General features: G+C 40.6%; 1 protein-coding gene across 2 annotated transcripts in view; it reads right to left on the bottom strand.

Annotated features, from left to right (window-relative positions):
• LOC113138299 (protein kinase C-binding protein NELL1) overlaps nt 1-20,727 on the bottom strand; it is a 208,442-nt gene that overhangs the window by 47,527 nt on the left and 140,188 nt on the right. The window contains exons 13-14 of one of the 2 annotated variants that reach the window (XM_026320617.2): nt 17,664-17,789; nt 2,263-2,385 (exon numbers count right to left, since the gene is read on the bottom strand). In XM_026320617.2, coding sequence (XP_026176402.1) covers nt 2,263-2,385; nt 17,664-17,789 — 249 coding nt within the window. The remainder of the gene's footprint in view (nt 1-2,262; nt 2,386-17,663; nt 17,790-20,727) is intronic. The other variant, XM_026320616.2, reaches the window with a different exon arrangement.

Below are 20,727 nucleotides of genomic sequence, written 5' to 3'. Positions count from 1 at the left end.
TTTGTCACTTTAATGTTTCAGATCATCAAACTAATTTAAATATTAGTCAAAGATAACTCAAGTAAACACATCATGCAGTTTTTAAATGAAGGTTTTTCATTATTTAAGGGAAAACAAAATCCAAAACCTGAATCCGATTGAGATGCTGTGGCATGACCTTAAAAAGGCGGTTCGTGCTCGAAAACCCTCCAATGTGGCTGAATTACAACAATTCTGCAAAGATGAGTGGCCAACATTCCTCCACAGCGCTGGAACAGACTCATTGCAAGTTATCGCAAACGCTTGATAGCAGTTGTTGCTGCTCAGGGCGGCCCAACCAGTTATTAGGTTTAGGGGGCCAACACTTTTTCACACAGGGCCATGTAGTTTGGGATTTTGCTTTCCCTTAATAATAAAAACCTTCATTTAAAAACTGCATGATGTGTTTACTTGTGTTATCTTTGACTAACATTTAAATTAGTTTGATGATCTGAAACATTAAAAGTGACAAACATGCAAAAAAATAAGGAATCAGGAAGGAGCCAACACTTTTTCACACCACTGTGTATTTTAGGCTTGGGATACAAACCAGTTAACCAACAGTGTAATTTTGTTTTTGTTTTCATTTTATTGTTCAGTTCAATAAAGGAGTTGTTAAACACAGTGCAGCTTACCCTGAATGGGGACTCCTTCATAATAAAATAGCAATTAGTCACTCTTGTTGTAAAAATAAAGAGCACTTACTGCTGTTATTCAACAACAAGTGCTCACAGGGCTTATGAAATATGTGATTTCTTATATTAGCCAGCCAGCGAAATGCGCAATTCTGGCCAAAAGCCAGTGCTTTATTGGGAAGATATCTGTGCTGATGGAGACAGGCTGATCAAACCAAGTATCAAGGTTGTCACAGTTATAGCAGGAACTTTCTTATAGTCGAGCTTTTAGCAGGTCTGTTTCTAGACAAACTGCACAATGCTGAAATCTTATCATCGATCAATATGGTTTATGCAAAACTCATCTCCAAATTCCACTGCTGCATCAATTAAAATAATGAAATATTTACTTTTTCCCCTTTATCGCACTGCACTTCAGCGTGAAAAAGCTGTCAGTTTGAGTGACACTTCGCAGCTCTGAGTTTTCTGCTGCTGGTTTCAAACCACAGGGATCTGCCCTGTGGCGGAAACTTTCACTTATTAAAAAAAAAACTATGGGATTACAGTTTATGTAGCTTTAACCTACGATCATTGTAGTGACATCACAATATCAAGCATAATATTTTCTGACACTGACTTCAACTCACGCTCTATGAACATCACACACATCTTCATATCACACAAATCCCTTGAACTGCATAAAGAAAAACCACAAAAAAAAAAAATCACTGTTTACAAAGTTTGAAGAGCTAAATTGCATACACCGACAATCCTAATCCCACTCAAAGTAAATAAACGATAAATGCACATTGGTGTGGTGCTGTTAGTTTTGCTACGGGTATATAATCAGTATGAAATATTAAATAACTGATCAGACTCAGGGAGAAAAAAGCGAATGAGACATCTTGAATGCTGAATACTCAACACTGTGCATGGACCCTGTTTGCACTAACGTGTGATAGATTTTTTAAATCCAGAGATTACATGTAAGTGTTTTAAAATATTGTTCCACATTAACAGTCCTACCTACTGGGCGATGCTAAGCATCCACTTCAGGATTCATTATGTTTCTTATAATGAAGTGCCTTTCCACTTCGATTTAATCATTGACAGTCCCTGTTTTCTTTTTCTGAATATGATAGCACACAACCCACAAGTGTTTCAGCTATTAAGTTGGAGTGCACTAAGCACACAGGTCCATGCAGCAGGATTAATGGAGGCTTTTATGAACAGATTAGACTTTCAGTTTTCAGCTGTTAATACGAAATATACCATACACATGACCACGCACAGATGACAAAAACACTTCTCATTTACAGTCTTTCCTTTCTCAATCTAGGGTCAACCAGGCGAGGTGCCTGGGTGGGGCGACAGGTCGGCAGGGAGAAGGGCGAGCAGTGAGGGAGAGGAGCTACATGTGTGGAAAAACAGGCTGAAACTGGTCCAGAATCAATTCTCATCATCTCAATGGCAGCTGCTGCCTGGTCAGGTGACGCGCGGGAGGAGTAAACCACATTGGCCTCGAATGTTATGGAGCAGAGGATCAGCCATGACCAGAGCATGTGGAGGTTTGGGTCTGTATCTGTGTGTGTTTGTGTGTCTGGGGGGCCGTTCCAGGGCGGGAACTTACCTCTGCAGATGGTGCCGTTGCCCACGTAGCCCGGCTTGCAGGTACACAGGTGTCCTCTGATGGTGTTAGTGCAGATGGCATTCTCATCACACAAACTCTGGCTGCTGGCACACTCGTCATGCTCTGAGGGAGAGACAGGGAGAGAGACTCAGAGACACAATCAGAATAGCTATGTGTGTGTTTGTTGTGTGAAACATGAATAGGTCACTGGAAAAATGATCATTTCTTTTTGAGCTAAGCAGCCATGGAAACAGAGTTGATGGGAGGACAGTCAATAAGCTAGTTGGCTGAGAATATGAGGCCCCAGCTGAGCTTTTCTACTGTCAGCAGCCAGTTTTGTGAACACCCATGTTTCCAACGCCAGTTCCTGGCATGTTTAAAATAAATAACATAAAGGTTACACATCAAATAAGGACAAAGGCACAGCTGCTTCATGGAGCCTAGTTTTACTTTCAAACCACCATCAGCTGGTTGAGGTGTGAGGAGCAACAGCTGAAACCATGCCAGGTGTGCTGACTGATTGCTCAGCATCAGCATCAATTAGGCTAATGATGTCAGCTCAGGTACTGGTGACTAGTGAGACTCTGCATCAACGTAGCATCACTTAACATTACCAAAATCATGTAAACAAACTGAGCTAGAAGCTTTGAGGACACAGAATCCAGAATGAAAAATACAGTAGTTGCTCAAAATGTCTCAATATTTCCCAGCATCCCAGTTTAATATCGGAAAAATTGAACTGTGAGTTGCTATGGTGAAGTGTGAGCACACGGAGACGATGTGGGAAGATCACAGGAAACGTACTCGGTCAGGGCTGCTTGTGTGTGTGCTCGTACAAGTTTATAATGCCGGTGGAAATGTTTCACTACAGCTACCTGTCTTTATCACAGTATTAAAACAAGGTTAACATTCCTACTGTTTATTTCACAAAGTGAAAAAAAAAAAAGAATCTAAGCTGATCCATCTGTGCAGTTGTGACGATGCTATGGCAGAATGACAGTCAACACTGAACCATGAATCAAAACTTAAGGCTGTAGCTATTTGCAGCACTAGCTCTGTTGCCTGTGAAGCTAATCTGACCCATCTCTGTGTTGTGGGGGGACACTATAGAGAGGTGCTCTTATATCTGACTGCAAACAGCATGAACACACCTGATTCCATGTGAGTGTTTCGCTTTACATTCATGATATATCAAGCCTGTGCCATGTAGCTTTTAGGTAAAGCTAATTCTGCACTGCTGTCATGTCAAAAACTTGCAAGTGCAATTTTGGTCTTTGCCTCCTTGTGTCTGAACTGAGAGTTACATCAAGGCGTGGAATCATTTTATGACCAGAGACATTTTAGACGACAGTGCAAGGTCAGCAGTATGAAAATATGTCCAGGTTTGTTTCATTCATAAAAACACTGACTCATCAATAACATGGAGGTATACACAGTGCCGTACGTGCTCAGGGTCAGTGTTTTATAGTCTGCTAGGTTCCATAAATGGCTCTCTTGACTTTTATAAGTTTGCTGTTAGCTAGAGGCCAGAGGGAACGAGGGGTTTAGAACTGCAGGCAATGTATGATTAACCACCACTAGGAGACCTTCCACTGAACGGTATCCATCTCTGTGCTCTGACGTGCAAGTAACTCACATGCAGCTGCACGACAAACTTTAGCTTTGACTCGATTCAGGCTTTGGTGATTGGCTGCATCATGGCAGGGCCATATATTTTCCACTCAAACGTTTTGTTCTGAGAATCAAATACAACCTGCAGGCTAAAAGGCAGATTAGAAAAAAAAAACAAACTGTAACAGGTATGTATAAGTAGTTTAAGAATATTATATTGATTATATTATATCGATTTACTAACTATTGATTTGACCATATAAGAGCAATATTAACTGAAATAATACGTATAAAACTATTTTGACTCAGATTTAAACGTGACCTACATAGTGACTCACACAAAATAAGGGTCTGCAGACACAGGACCACTTTGACCTTCAGCTTTCCAGACTTGTCCAAGACCTTTTATGAATGGGACCCCACAGTTCAGCTGCACTGATGCTGTCACAGGATAAAGTGACCTATGGTTGTACAGGGCATTTATGTGAGATCCAGGCTGCACGAAAATAACAAAATATTTTTTTTTAGACCACTCTGATATATTACAGAAGGAAAAGTCCAAATATCACTAGTATCATGAGCAGTGGCTCAATTTTAGTAAATGTTCCTATATGTCATCATAAATATTTTAAAAACCTGAACTCTTCCTAATTTGACACGTCAGACTTTGTTCCATGAAAACGGCCCCTACTTCATCTCTGCTCTTATGACGACAGACACGTAAAATCAATTCAATTTGCAATTCATTCAATGTCTTATCGTCGTCAGTAGTAAATGACTCTGTCAGCTCTAGGGTGTTAGGGCCACCATTTAGCACTATGTTAGCCTCCTGCATCAAGGTAATGACACCTGTATCACCATGTTACGCCTGCTCTGCTCTCAGTCTAATGACACTGCCACACATTCACCCCAGGCCGACCCCGCTTGAATTATAAGGCTGTGCCAGAGAAAAAAGGAAATCAGATTCATACATTTCTAAAAGAACACAATTAGGACAACATGAATTAATAAGAATGTAATTATGACAACATGAATTAATTATTATGAATCTGTTGCTATAGATACGGGATTAATTGATTTTGGCAGCATGTTTATTGATTTGAGTGTTGCTGCCTACGTATCATACTGATTAAGTTTTGTTTACTGCAGCTTCAATTAGTATCTAATGTGATTTTAGATTATTGTGAATAAAACATCAAAACAGCGCACTTTGATGATGCAGCAGTGGGCTTTTACAGCAGAGCTGCACCACTGACGCATCTTTATGACAAACCATGAGCTGTGTCTTTAAGTGCCAGTCAGGACCCGGCCTGAGGCTGCCTCCACTTACAAGATACACACTCACTAAAACACACTTTTCATTAATATGCAAAAGCTTTGGGGGGGGGGGGAGTCATGACTAATACATTCCTCTTAATTAATGAGTGGTGCTCAATGAAGCCCCAGAGCAACTAAGAGAAATTATTCAGATTTTCTCTTCCCAAGGATTTCCTCCACATGTTAAACTATAAAGTGGAAGAGAATGTCAACAGTGCTGATGTTATGTTTATGATTTTATGTGAAGAGATATGAAAAGTAGGTTACATTAATGGCAGAGTAATAGAGGAAGAGTTACGTGATTAAATATTCAGTGGCTGTGAGCTGACGGAGGGGAGAGCAACACAAACTAAACACTGCCAGCCACCTCCTGCTTATTAATGCTGTCGAATGTCCGCTGGCCAATTTGAAATTACAGAGGAGTATAAACAGACAGATGCGGTGGCTAAATTGATGGACAATGAATACACAGAAAACAGCCAAGCAACAAACCCCTTGTAAAACACATCTAGGCGGCCAATTTCTGAGAGCGTGCAACAATCGGTGTCTCAGAAGGTTTAAAATTTTAATTGGCACAGTGTAATTACTGTATGAATCACTGTCCAACCTCTAGATATTCAACTTCATCTGGCCCTTTTGCACCTTCTGCTGCACAGGAATCAAAATAACAGGTGTGCCTGGAGATGAGACTCACCATTAATAGACTTCCAGTTAGAAACTTACTTTGCAGCCGTTACCTGTTTCCAGCTTCCTATGCTACAATAAAACGCAACACAAAAATCTTGCATTCCTGAAAGTTACATAGCTGTAGTGTGATTTTTCCATCCATTCTTCTTCTCAGACTCGTAACAGCATGTGATTCAGATGCAAAGTGATTGGGATTTGTCCTGCAGAGGCTTTTCGGGCGTCAAGTCTTTTTTCTTATGACTCACACCAGCACCTACATCAATTGTGCATTAAGCTGTGAGAGCTGCTAAAACACGACCACTGATTTAATGCGCAGCCCGGAGAACATGCAATGTGACCCAAATCGCACACATCCACAGTGTCCAGCAGGTTGCTGGTAAGGCTACATCACATTTCATGATATTATCCTTTTCAACTTAGGTCAAAATCCTTGGGCAGACTGTTTCGACAGATTAATGCATAAAAGCTAGGACCTGCCTCGTAAAGGTTTCTGTTCTGCCCTTCAGAACAACTACAAATGGTGCCAAAGGACCCCATGGGCCTTCCTCACTAATCCATTAAAATACTCCAGATAGGCGCAGTTCAATTTTACACTAAATACAGAACCTTAAATGAAACAAATACGTAGAGAGTATTGATGTGTAGGTGTGAATGTAGTTTGTCCGTCTCTATAAGTCAGTCCTGTGACAGACTGGTGATCTGTCCAGGGTCTAACCCCACCCCCCCTTGCCCAGTGTCAGCTGAGATTGGAGCAATTTACAGAATGTATTAATCATCAGAGATTGATAGGATCTACCAGTTTGAGTACCCAAGTTTCTCCTCTACAGTACTATAATGTAAGCCAGTGATGAAGGATTCTATCGCTGCAAAGTTATTACACAGACAGCAGTAAGCCAAGCGATTCCCCTGGAGATAACAACAGTCACGTCTGAGCCTGCTGCCCATCTCTGCCAGCTTTGGTCTAATTAGTGATGATTATAGAGTGATGCAGTGTCTGACCTGGACATGTTGACTTGACCCCCGAAGCGCTGGGCTAATGATGCGCAATGACTGATCATCAGAAGCGCGGACAGTGGCCGCCACCACACTCGGTGTCGCCTTTGCACTCTGACAGGAGGATCAGAGGGATCACTGAGGTTACGTTCCTATATCCCAGAATGCCTGGGACCAGCCATTTGTATCTCATCAATCAACACGTGTTAGAACTCACACTGTCCCTTTTTATTCATTTACGATTCTCTATAGGGTTAATTAGTTAAGTGAGGAGTACATTTAGATATGTCAACATTGGGCTTTATTACAAGAATAAAAGTATTTATATATTGTTGTGTATTTGGTACTTCAGATGGAACACAAAATGATTCTGTACTTCAGTGGTTCCTGAACCTTTTCTGCAGAGACCCTGCTTTTAGACATTTTCAAGCCCCCACACCAACACACACACACACACACATGCGTCTTTTGCTTCCAACCTCAACTGGAATTTATTTTAAACACTAATTCGTACAAAAGTGCAACTTCTTATTAAACAAAACAAAAGTATTTTCAGACACACCACACGCTGTAGTCTCTCCTTGTTACCCACTGCACCGGTGAAGCCGAGGGTGATTTATGCCTCATGTTTTCTTGTCTTTGCTCTGAATGTTGTAGCTTCGACTTGGTGAAGACTCTGCCTCTGCTGCACATTTAGCTGGAAGCCTTCTCACAAACTTGTTCATGTTATACCATCAGTGCCCAAGCATGCCAAATGCCAGGTGAGATCTAGAGCTATATTCAGACTTTAGCTGTGTCTCTACTTTTTCTACTTTTGCCCTTTGTTTCTGTAGGCATGGTGCCGTCATAAAGCCCTGGGATAAATGCAAATTTTTCCATTCAACTTTAATGCCTGGATAATTATTTGCCTCCATTTGTATTGCCTAGAGCGAAAAATTTGTGCCCGCTTGAATCTTCACATTAAGTTTGTATGCAACCGCACCGCCTGTAAAAGTGCTTCATGTTCAGTCTGAAATAAATAAACACTGAAATAAAATATGAGGAAGCAGTAGTGGAAAGTAATTAAATCAATTTACTACAACTACTGAACTGAAGCAAAGTAAAGGGTGTCACATACTTTATTTGAGCAGTACCATTTTCTGATGTGTTATTCTTACATGTCATTTCAGATCCCTCGCCCTGATCTTCTAATCTGTGAACAGGGCCCAGCCCTTCATCTGCAAACCACTTCGGTAAATTTCATAGCTGCACGTAAAACAGTAAATCTGTTAAAAATAGCTCCAAATCAACCAGTTACAACAGTACAATGCTGTTAAAAAATGTCAGATTAGCATTAACAACATTATAACGTCATATCAATTCAATTTATTGATTTGTATAGTGCCAAATCACAATACAATCATCCCTAAATGCCCTAAATATTTATTCAAATGTAAAATAACCCCATTCTTGCATTTCACTTATTTGTGCATAGTGACTGGAAATACTGTAGACCTGATAGTGATGTAAGGCAGCATCTTAGGCAGAAAGTGATGTAAAAACACGCGTATACAGTGCTTCATGTGTAATATCCTGTCCAGCATGAACAATCACAAACTGTGAAAAGAAAAAAAAAAAAATATATATATATATATATATATATATATATATATATATTAAAAAAAAAAAGTTCTGCGTCCATCCTTTGAAGAAAAAAAACGAGGAATATGCCAGAAAATAAATCGGCATGAACGTAAATCTCTTATCTGCACAAAAGACTTTAGAGTGAAACAGCAATGGTTTATTTTTATTGGTAACTAAGTAGTAAACAAGTTTAATTACAATGGTATTCTTGGAGTATGAGCTATGAGATATTTAGTCCAAATTTAGATTTAATCACTTCTGTAACATACAAGTTAATACTTCAATCTACAGTATAGCAGCAGCACCAGTGTCTCCCCACAACACACGTGTAAATATTTATACATGTCTCCTGTTACTTTCTGATTTCTCTTTTCTGATATTTTACTCAAAGCACAAACTAAACTGAGGCCAGTCTTGTCGAAGCAATAACATATGACGAGGTGTGTGTGTGTGTGTGTTGATCTGTTTTTTGTTCAGCAGTCAGAACCTTTTTGTAACAGGTCTCGGACTGTGTGTGTATTAGGGATCTATGAATGATGCCAACGCCTCATATTTCACTTTTACTTTGCATAATAAATTTCTAAAACTCGTCCCACCTCTTGTTCCTAGCATGGTCTCATTCAGTAATGTCAAGCAGAAAACTTCGGTAATGTGAAATTTAATGACCAGTGGCAATCCTATAAAAGAGAACAGAGCACGGCCTTGCTGCTCACATCGATGCGATGTAAAGAGATCTTTTCTGTGTCACAGGGGGAAAAAATATTGAGTTCCTGTCATAGTATTTAGACTGAAGGACAATGGATTTACATAAAATTAGTAGGAGAAGATCCAAGGTTTTCCTTCATTAATCCAGCAAGAGATCAAGAAGTGATTTTCTTTTGACCTGACGATCAATTAATTCTGCCTTAAACAACTGTGTTTAGTATCTATCTATATATATATATAGTACTGTGCACAAGGGATGAGGTTACCCAGCATCCCTTGCAGCACTGCCAGTTACTGTAAATAGTTAATCCTTGTGTTAGTGCCTGTTGCTGTCTGTTCAAATAAAAGGCTGCTGCCAAAAAGCAACAGCGCCCCTAGTGGTTGATTTTAGATTGCGGCACGCCACAGTGGGTACGGAAAGTATTCAGACCCCTTTAAATTTTTCACTCTTTGTGTCATTGCAGCCATTTGCCAAAATCAAAAAAGTTCATTTTATTTCTCATTAATGTACACTCAGCACCCCATCTTGACAGAAAAAAACAGAAATGTAGAAATTTTTGCAAATTTATTAAAAAAGAAAATCTGAAATATCACATGGTCATAAGTATTCAGACCCTTTGCAGTGACACTCATATTTATATATATTAACACCAAAGGAAAACCCATGATTCTTATTTTCTATGGCTCATCAACCACAGGAGTATGTTTGATGTAAGAGACCATGAAGGTTTTGCATCCACAACAAACTGATCAGTTTATCAAACAGACAAAGACCCTGCTAGTCATAGACCACAACCTGAAACTAAGAGAGGAACAGGAGAAAATCACTAAGACATGGTTGCAAAAAAAAAAAAGCAATGTCAGGTGTATGTTGGACAAAAACTGGTATTTTGTCCTAGTCTCTGCATTTTTTTATATCACAGTATATAGCAGACAAAAAATGCAAAGTTTTTCCAATATCATGCAGCCCTAACACACACACACACACACACACGCACACACACACACACACACACACACACACACACACACACACACAGAATTATTCTCAAAGTGGACCTCTCAAAGACAGAAGTAGACACGCATACACAAACACACATGGATGAATGAAGTGGCAAGAAAAACTAAGCAAGCTCTTTTTATTACCTGAGTTATTATATTACTACATTACTACTATGAACAAACACAATATATATATATAGCATTGGGGCTGGCACTGTTGCTTGGTGCCAATGGAGGTTTTATTATTATCATTATTATCATTATTATTATTAGCTACCATGATTTATGAGTATGCAGACCAGAGGGTTCACATCCTGTTTCCCAGTAACAGTCTATGGTTTTATTTAACCTTAAATCTGTGGTAGCTGGTAGTTTAGTTTATTCCAACCTAAGAAGAATCCAGTGACAGATTATTTGGCGTGTTAGGTGCAGCAGAAACAAGTTGTAAACACTGCCGCATCATCCTCGTATAAAGCCGTTACCTAAAACCTGTTAGGAAGCAGTTGCCTTTGTAAACACCCAGAAGATAGTGGAGCAACATTTGTATTTTGGAGCGGTGTTTGTGGCCGCCTGATGAATGGAGAACATGTAACAGACCTAGCTTATTAGTTAGGACAGACAAAGGGGACGGCAGCAACAAACTGTGACGATAATGCCCAAGATAAAAAGTACAATTAGTAATTCAGACATTATCTAATATCTATTTATCTATCCATCCATCCATCAGTCAATCTATCTAATGTTCTCTCTCTCTCTCTAACGTTTCTACAAGTGCTTTACAAAATGCCTCTCCTTCACCCACGCTGAGGGTCAGAGAGGAAAAGTGACACCAGAGGAGAGAGAACGTGAGTGTTACAGTCACACATTGCTAACATCATGAGGCAGTAAAGATCAGGTACTTTAAACACAAGTGCTTCTCATTATGCTGCAAATATGATAATTTACATCATGAATTACAGCCACTTTTACAGCATTAGCTTTTGGTTTGTTTAATAGCATCCTGGCCCCCCGATTCATATCCTGCATGTGTACCAACAGAACCAGAACCATCAAGATAATGCAATTAATTTACCTTGCAATGAAATAAACAGCTGAAGGCAATAAAGGTACTCAAGCTGCATTTCACTAGTAGCCAGAGAGCATTATTATTCCACACGTCTTCATGTGTATTCAGCCAGGGGGAGAGTTAGATAAGGCATCAAAAGAAGAAACAAATGTGAGGACAAGCATCACTCTCTGTGGTTGCACAGTCTGCTGACAAGCAGGAAGAAACACTTCTTACATCAAACCTTTATGGGCAAGCTAAATATAAACACCAGCTTCTCAGAGCCAATTACACATGGATGAAAGTGAGAACTAAGGAAAACTTAGGACTCCTTCCCAAACTGTTTCATGGGCTTATTAAATTGGCTGCTGCCAAGCCAGCCTGACAGCGTGACCCCCATTTTTGAAGAGCTAATGTATATGGGGAGGGTTGCCAAGGTTTCCAAGCGTGTCACACCTGGGCTCCACATGCATTACATTTATAATTGGAATTGGATTTGATTAAATTTTCATTAAACATATAATGTGTCTTGGGGGGTGAGCGGCTTTCCCAATGCTAGAATTTTGGAGAATATATGTAGCAAGTGATGCATGAAATTAATGGCAGCTTCATTTGGTTACCCATACACAAGTGCCAGAGCACACTGCCTATGAACAGCAGGGTGATGGGTCAATAACAATGCCAAGTATTGATTAGCAGAGAGCAGATGAGCATAGAGGAGAAATATACATTAGAGGATAAAAGGCAAACTGCTTCAGCTGAGATTGTTATCTGCATAAAGGGTCGGTAGTGCAAGAGCAAAACATTTAAATCTGCTCGATTCAATCAACGGAGTCGCAGGTGGACAGACAAATAATATGGATCAAGCTTGATTGATGTTATTTGTCAATAAATATTGATATTAAAATCATTTATTACAGGTTTGCATGATATGGGTATTGTGATATGAAAATACCTGTAGCCAAAATAAGTCCATACAACTAAACAGAGTTGGTTTCATGTGCTGAAACATTCTTGAGCGGTTTGAGAGTTAGCACCAGAGGTGTGGCAGCATGAAACGACAATAAAAAACATACCCTATCTGTTTGGGTTTCCATGAATCCATGAATCTGTTAGGATTCATGACGGGCCACGCGTTTTAATGCACTTCCAAGTATATATGTGTTCCAGCCCTTAACTTTGCTTTACTTGACATTACATGTCCTACGATACTATTTTGCATCTGCACTTTGTTTTACACAAACACCTAATATTAAAAATCTATGATCCTCACAGATTATATAGTGACATTGGATATTTTAAATGGGACAATTAGCCATAATGGCAGCAAATATATAGGATGACAGTAGAGGCGTCTATCTCTTCCTCTCCACACAGTTTGATCCATATCTTGATACACGGCCCCAAATATACGATACCTGTGGCTGTGTGATAAATCGACATGCTATTGACGAGCTATTTGCAGATAAATTGGTAATGCTGCTTATAATGGCCGATAAATTACCAAAACAAAAGAGATGGAAGATGAATCCTTCAGTGTCATACGGATTAAACATACTGTGACTTTTAATGTCTCTCACTCAAATGCTGAGCAAAACCACAGTTTCTTAAAGCCGAGGTCCTCTTTTAGAAATGCTCTTTATCTGCAGCCCAGAGATGAACCTGCTGCTGGAGTTTATTCACAGGACAGAACCTCAAACCTCTCATTCGAGCAGTTCAGTCTGCAACAGCGAACCTTATCTGCGCCTGCTTAATGCAGTAAACAATTCCTCTAAAACTCAGCAATCATAAGATAAGCACACAGTGGGAGTCGGACAACCATTTTAACAATAACCTATTGCCAAGAGCTATTATTCACCAACACGTGAAGTCAGAGATCATAATAACCTTCCACGTGGGAAATCACTTGCGTTCTGCTTGCACTGCAACATAAGGTGAGGATAAACACTGGTATCATCTACATTTCTGCAAACTGGAGTCTAACCTCAACACACTTACAGAAATATATAAAACTTTTTCATCTATTTTTATAAACGTCCCTTCATGTCTATTCACCTGATAGCTAGTAAACATTTTCTATTACTCCACCGTCTGGAAGGTTTTTACAAGGAAATACTTTCAGACATATACAAATGTTTTTATATCTTTTTGCAGTTTAGTGTATTTTTGCCATTGATTTGTGCAGGTATGAGTGTGTGAGGTTGTTTGTCTCTATGTGGACCTGTGATGGACTGGTGACCCTAAAATAGGAGTAAGTGGGTATAGATAATGGACGGAGGTTTGAAGAATTTTGCATGCACCTTAGCCCTGCTAACATCAACAGTTACTGTTACAGGTTATGCTAACCAGTTGGACTTATTGAATAAACAAGTGAAGCTTGAACATTACAGGGTGCTGTAGAGTTTGAGGTAATTCTTAGGCCTGTATGACTGCACTTAGAGCAGCAGAGTACCATCAGACTGATGACGATGAACAGGGAAAAAGCATCACACCTCGTTTTTACACAGTGCGATTGCCTCTTAAACGACTTATTTTAGTTCTTTAATTAACAGAAGAGAAACTGGGTTTGACAAACACCTCAAACTTCACGAATAAAAGTCAGTGGCTGGATTACCAAATCTGACAAAGCAGGAGAAACTGTGGCACATTTGTTATGGATTATGTCTGCGTAATCCTTTTCACATTAGACGTAATTTAAATGGTGACACCAAAAGTTATTTTTAACACGCAGCAAATAAAGTCGTCCTGCACTAACCGTGAACTGTAGGCTGATTTGGGCTGCATAAACATGGAAGTGACAACAGCTCTGAGGCATTTTGAGGCGCACTTCCTTCCACCTCTTTTCTCTCCTCTGTCCGTGCTGTTTCCCCAGAGCTGCCTGCTTCCATAGAGGTGAAATCAAGTGGAACCACAATTACCTTCCATTGTTTACAGGGTGCTGTCTTCACAAAGGACAGGCTTCTCCACCAGGCAGGAGAGAGAAAGAGATGAGGTTGAGAGTGCTAAAGGTGATACATGATGTATCGTATAAAGCGCTATAGGTGACGTTTTATTAGTCTAAGGAAAAAGCTCCTCACATTGTTATATGGAGAGTAAATTTGTTTGTGGGCCAATGAAGCAACAGGACCACGATCTGCCTGATGTCCGTAGAGACGCACACGTACAGTAAACACACACAGACACACTCCAGCCTGATGTGAAAAGGCAGGAACAACCATATTACTGCCATCAGTGACTCATGAAACACATCTCCATGCGCTTTATCTCATCTCTGCTCGACTGTCACAGTACAGGTGGCTTCCTTACATCAACAAGTATTGATGTCGCCCCCCAGTCACTGAACCCCAAGTGGCAACCATGAAGAAGTTAGAACCTACGATGTGCACTCACACGGAAAAACAAAATCAAAGAACTCATTCTGAGATTGTAAAGATCCGTTGTGCACAGAAAACAGAGGATTTCAGGGAAGTGACGCAGCGTAAAGGGTAACGTCCTGCTACAACGCAAACTGGTTTGGCCTTCAGGATGCTGTCAATGTGAACGCAAAACAGGTGGCGTCACAGACCGCTGGTACGAGAAAAGGTAACATGAAAATCAATACGTACAGTAAGACCCTTTTCAATAAACAGGGTCATTATCCTGCTATAACTCCTATTACTATACAACTGAAATTTGGTGTTTGCCTGTGCTCAAAGTCCAGCACTTTAAAATATCCTTAAAAACATTCTGTCCAAATTCATTGCAAGATTATAAACCATTAAAAACAGTCCCGTTGATTTCGTTTAGGCAGCCCAACCCTAAAAAGGGATGCACATTAATGGGATCAGGAAACGGCAGCATATGCCTTCAGCTCTGTTCCTATAATAAGGTAAAAACTTTTTTTTTTGTTGGGAATTAATACTTACAGGAATTTCCTGTTAAGTATTAACGTAACGGTGGACAGACAACTTCCAACTTTACACATTTTTAATCTACACGCCACTAAATGTGAGGTATATTATTATACACATCTAGATATGAATTTGTTCCCTGCACGGTAACACAACTCTACCAATTCCCAGTAACCACTGCAGATAGTTTGGCCACTCGCTGGTTTGAAGAGGTGATGCTGAGAACAAAGTGACGTCACCGTATACCCCTTTACTCTGATTAATGCTAAGTCAAGAGCTACACACACTGGAGCTAATTTACCTGATATGCGGTCCGTTCTAAAGGTCCTGAATAAACCTTTTTACTCATTTAATTGAGTGCTCAAAGATCCTGCAAATGTCTTTGTTTCAAAACAAGCCGGTATCTCCTGTGTCTGTGTGCGGCCAGCTTAATGGAGGGCCGACAGATCCACAGACACAATGAAGAATAACAATACAGATTTGAACACAATGCACCAATTACAGCAGCTAATGGGCAATCATGTTAGTGCTATGAAATACGAGGAGTTGCCTCTTTGCACCATGAATGCTAACTCTGCTTTATATTCATGCAAGGACCGAAACCCTCGAGAAAAAGCTGAAGGAGAAACGAGATGAGGGAAAAGGAGACACAGCGAGGATTTATCTCCTCCAGCAGATGTAGAGAGTGCTCCCAGTCAGCAGCCAGGACAGTTTACAAGCTGCAAAATAGATTGATTGTCCATGGATCCTTGTCCCTGTGTGGCTGCCAACTCTGAGCTAATTAAAGAACACTTCTTTGGAGAAACACTGAGCACCAACCAAGCACATCCTATTTACTCCGGAGAAAACATGCTGCTCTAAACCCGCTTAGAGAAAAACACTATAAAACATTGTAAACTAGCTATGCCAGAACAGGTGTCACCGTAGTCTATCCTGAGATCTACTGAGACAAACTTAGGTGGAATATTTACATTGCATTGTTAAACACAAGCAAATCCATCCATCCATCATCTGTACCCCCTTATTCCTAACCAGGGTACCAGGGATCAGCTGGAGCCTATCCCAGCTCTCTCTGGGTGAAAGGCAGGGGTCCACCCTGGACAGGTCCCCAGTCCATCACAGGGCCACATAGAGACAAACAACCTCACACACTCACACTCACTCCTATGGGCAATTTAGAGTCACCAATCAACCTGACATACATGTTTTTGGACTGTGGGAGGAAACCAGAGTACCTGGAGAAAACCCACACAAGCACAGGGAGAACATGCAGACTCCACACAGAAAGGCCCCTGATGGGTTTCGAACCAGGAACCTTCTTGATGTGAGGCAACAGTGCTAACCACTCAATCACCGTGGTGCCCACACAGGCAAATATGCTGGTTAAAGCATTTCCATACTTTGCCATGGCATTCAGTGTTGAGAAGGTCAAGGATGTAGATGAAGCAGAATATTTTAAATCAGAATATTTATGGTAGCGGAGCCATTAAAAAATTGAATGGCTGCAATCACCCGTTCTTGTTCGATCACACTCTGATTCTTCCAACCTTTACAAAGAGGCCAGGGTGTTCACCAATCAGTTTGCATTCACTTCTCTACGCACTTTAATTTCAGATAACAAAAGACAGAGCATCAACAGTTGAGAGAGCCATGTGGTCAGTGGCTGACGGACACTAACATCTCCCAATGTATTTAGGAATCACTGAACACAGATCACGACATATGCCATTTAATGTTGGAAAAGAAACGCATATGCTGGTTTAATAATTAAGACGCTCATTCATTCAGTTCTCCAGGGTTTTCAACTTTATCTGCAAAAGGGAAAATACTTTTGCTATAGCACAGATAAGCTTTTTTCCACTTTATACTTCAGATTCATATTTTACTGCTTATCAGCTTATAAAATCTGATGCATTTTTATGGAATAAAACGCCTAAACATATTAAAAGTAGTAGAAAGTATATACATAAATATAGATTCATGCATCCATGATAACAATCCAGTAATTTAATATGCATTATTATAATGCACTTTACATTTTTAGCCTTTTGCTGGTATTATCTAATTCCACAAGTAGCTGCCCTGATGGGTGCAGAGGTGGATATTTCTTTACTGTGGCAACGCTCTGTGAAAAGGCAGCAGTATTGCCACCTGTAAACACAATCACAACAACACATCAAGAGAAAGTTTCCAGCTCACTAGCCACTGGGAAACTGCCCAATAGGCAGCAGCATCATTACACATCACACTGGATCAACATTTTTCTCAATTCAGCTGATTCTTTTGCATTTTCACAAAAGGAAGCCCAATAGCTGGCAATGTGAGCGCAGCAAAGCTTTGAGCCGCAGTGTGGCGGTGATCCCGTTTGCCATGGAACCCCTGGATGTTGTGGTATGACACCATGAAACACCCAATGATAATCACATAGCTTTGTTTTTCAGTCGGTCCAAAACGTGCATTGGAGCTATGTGCATGCTGTTACGCACGGTGATAGAATATGCTGACTCAGCGTATTTGCGTGGACATACCAGTGCAGGAGTATTCGTCCACTCTGATGAAGCCTGGAAGACAGTCACAGCGATGGCTGCCAGGCAGGTTGACGCACACCGTGTTCGACTGGCAGTAATGCATCTGGGTTGCACACTCATCAATATCTGAGGACAAACACAGCAGGTAAAGTGGATTAATAACTCCCTGGCTGTTCTCTAAAGACACACACGGAGCGACTCCTCCGAAGCTCGTCAAAATGTGTTGCTTTATATTTTACAAAAACGTGGTCTCGGGGCATCACCTTGTTGCTTAACACAGAAAAATAAGATAACTTTTTCAAAGGTCAGTTTTTCTCACCTAAATATTAATTATACACATTTATAACTTCCACTGTTTTGTTTTTTAGCTTGAGCTACCAAAAAGAGGAAAGAGGCGAGAAAAGACAAGACTAGAGGAAAGGAGAGCGCTGATGAAATGAGAACACAAAGTGAAGAGGACAGAGAACAGCAGGGCAATTTCCCTGACACACGTAATGCTCGAAGAATATCGTGATACATCGCAGCCTCTTTTTATGCACAGAATCTCTTGCTTCCTAATATAACCTAAAGACGTCGTGTGAGCAGTGAAACAGAGAGCTCGGGGAGGCATTAGCTGGGCAGGATGATGGCTGATTTAATGGAATCAGAAACACACAAGGGAGGTGTTACGCAGAAAGGTCTAGATTTCTGTGTGCATGTGTCTGCATGTATGTGTACTGTACAGCGCATTTATATGGATGTGAGCAGCAGCAGAAAAACAGTTTCCCGAGGTTAACAGGCCTCTTCGCCACTTAAAGGATGCTGTACACTGTACTTAAGGGAAGGAGAGAGTGTATTTCCATATCCTCTTGTTGGATAAATACATCCCAGCTTTGAGATTTTCAGCTCACACTTTCCCATTACCACAGAATGAATGTGTGTGAAGTATGTAATTGACTTACATGCGACACCCAGAGGTTTTTTTTCTGTGCAAATTTCATCCTTGGATAGTGGTACAGTAGGGGTGTTGAAATGCACATTCAAAAGAGACAGATCATGTATTCAGGCACATAAAGCCTCGCCGGCCTTGAGCGTAAAAAGCATTGATCTGCTACATCAAAAACACGGAACTTATTCGAGTCCTTTGAGGCTGCGAAACACCACCTGAATCAAATCTTCGCCTTGTCCTGAAGCACTACTCCACCCTGAAAGCTGCTCATTTGATTACCCTTTATTGGCAGAAGCCACTGAAGCATTGTTCAGGCCTGACGATGGCCGCCCTATGATGTTGCAGACACGCGGCCTCAATAATTCAAAGTCGAGTGCTTGCTGCTTTTGTCAGCTTTCATTTGAAGTGGGAAAAGCATGAAGTCTGAGGCAAGATGAGGTTTTCTGATCTCTGTCATTCCAATGTCCTATATCCCTATCTGTGTGCGTCTCAACGCATGTCTGGGAGTGTGTGCTCGCCCTTTGCAGCCTCCTCTGGGAGTGTCGTACCAGGTGAGGTCTGCTGACAGAACTGGAACTGTCATTTCACACAGGGGGGGAATTAATTTTTCTGGATTTGCCGGTGTGTCTCTCCCTCCCTCTGTCTCTCCTTCTCCCTCTCCTCCCGAGAAATCCTCCTCCCCTTCTCTCGCCCCCCCCCCCCTCTCAGCTCACTTTCTTCATCTCTCTGCTGCTTTATTCATGCTGTGATGTAGGTCAGGGCTAGGGAGGAGAACTGCTAAAAATAAAGCAGGAGAGGACTGTGTGTGTGCATGTATGTGCATGGGTGTATGTGTACTTGCACCAGAGCGAGGGAGAGAGAGAGAGAGTGTGTGTGGGTGTGTGTCTGGATGTTTCTTGGATGCTGAAAGAGAGAAGACGACTTCATATACGTGTGTGTGAGTGTGTGTATGCGTCAGCCAATACTATGCAGATGTTAATGGAAACAGTTTTCTAACCAACAACAATATCGTTTCCTGCTGACTGAAACTCCTTTATTTTCTTTACTCTAATCAACCTGAGTCGCAGCAGCTGATTAGTTTCTTTGAGCGGCTCGTTTTTCCGTCTGTTTGAGACTCACCCGAAGAAGAAGCTGCTAAACCTGTAAAAACTTCTAAAAATATTCGCCTGATTCTTTTCCAAAATATGAAACTTTGGCACTTGGTGAAAACAAAAAAGAAAACGGTCACACACTGAACAAAGTCTAAATTGTTAAATCAATTTCTCTCCAGGTTTTCTGATGGTCTGTCACTCACAAACAGAGTTTCACAAAATTTGGCTGAAAGACTCAATTTGATTTTGCAGGGGACCCACATCATCATCTTTTTTTTTTTTTTTCCAGGAACAAGCTATAGACACAGTAAATGTACAGAAATATGCATCTTTCTAAAAGGAAGAAGAAACTAAATTAAAAAAAATAAACAAACATTGGCATGACAGAAAAATATTCCTGTCGTCAAATTAATGGTGTCAATGTGCCTGTAACACAAATGTACATATATCCGACATGAAAACAAGTCAAACGTACCTATAAACACAGTAGCAGGTGGCTCAGTCAGTCCACACACAGGTAGACTCTCTCCCAGTCTCCTGTAGCAGGTCAAACAATATGCTAATGAGGCAACATCTCCGTCAAAATAAACGTCAATAAAGTCCGTGTTTTGCCAAACAAAAACAACGACAAACTCTAAAAACACGTTCACAGCAACATGACATTGTGTTTCCATGTAGTTTGAACCAAAATACATGACTTTGACGCTTAGTCGAGGTGAAAAGAGCATCGAACCGGCGTTATCCAGCTTTTCCCGGGAACCCGCTATGACGCTACATGTGCATCTGTCGTGTGTTTCATTAATTAAAGCCCCCCCCCCCCCGCTACAACAGGTAAAAAGGAACTATTGTACACTAGGGGTTTACACTTATCTCAAAATAAGATTAGCAACACACAAAGCAGATATTTCCCAAAATAAAATTACACAGTGAGGTTTTGAAATAAAGATAATAAAGTAAAATAAATCAGCTACACTTAGATAAGACAAAACGGAAAAAACATCTGGACAGAAACACTTAATTCTCATGATTAAAAGTAAATTTAGCC

The sequence above is a fragment of the Mastacembelus armatus genome, chromosome 3 (genome assembly GCF_900324485.2).
Source record: "Mastacembelus armatus chromosome 3, fMasArm1.2, whole genome shotgun sequence".
In the NCBI taxonomy this organism is placed as follows: Eukaryota; Metazoa; Chordata; class Actinopteri; order Synbranchiformes; family Mastacembelidae; genus Mastacembelus; species Mastacembelus armatus.
Note: the sequence above shows the minus strand (reverse complement) of the source record. Positions and strands in the feature narration are given on the sequence as shown.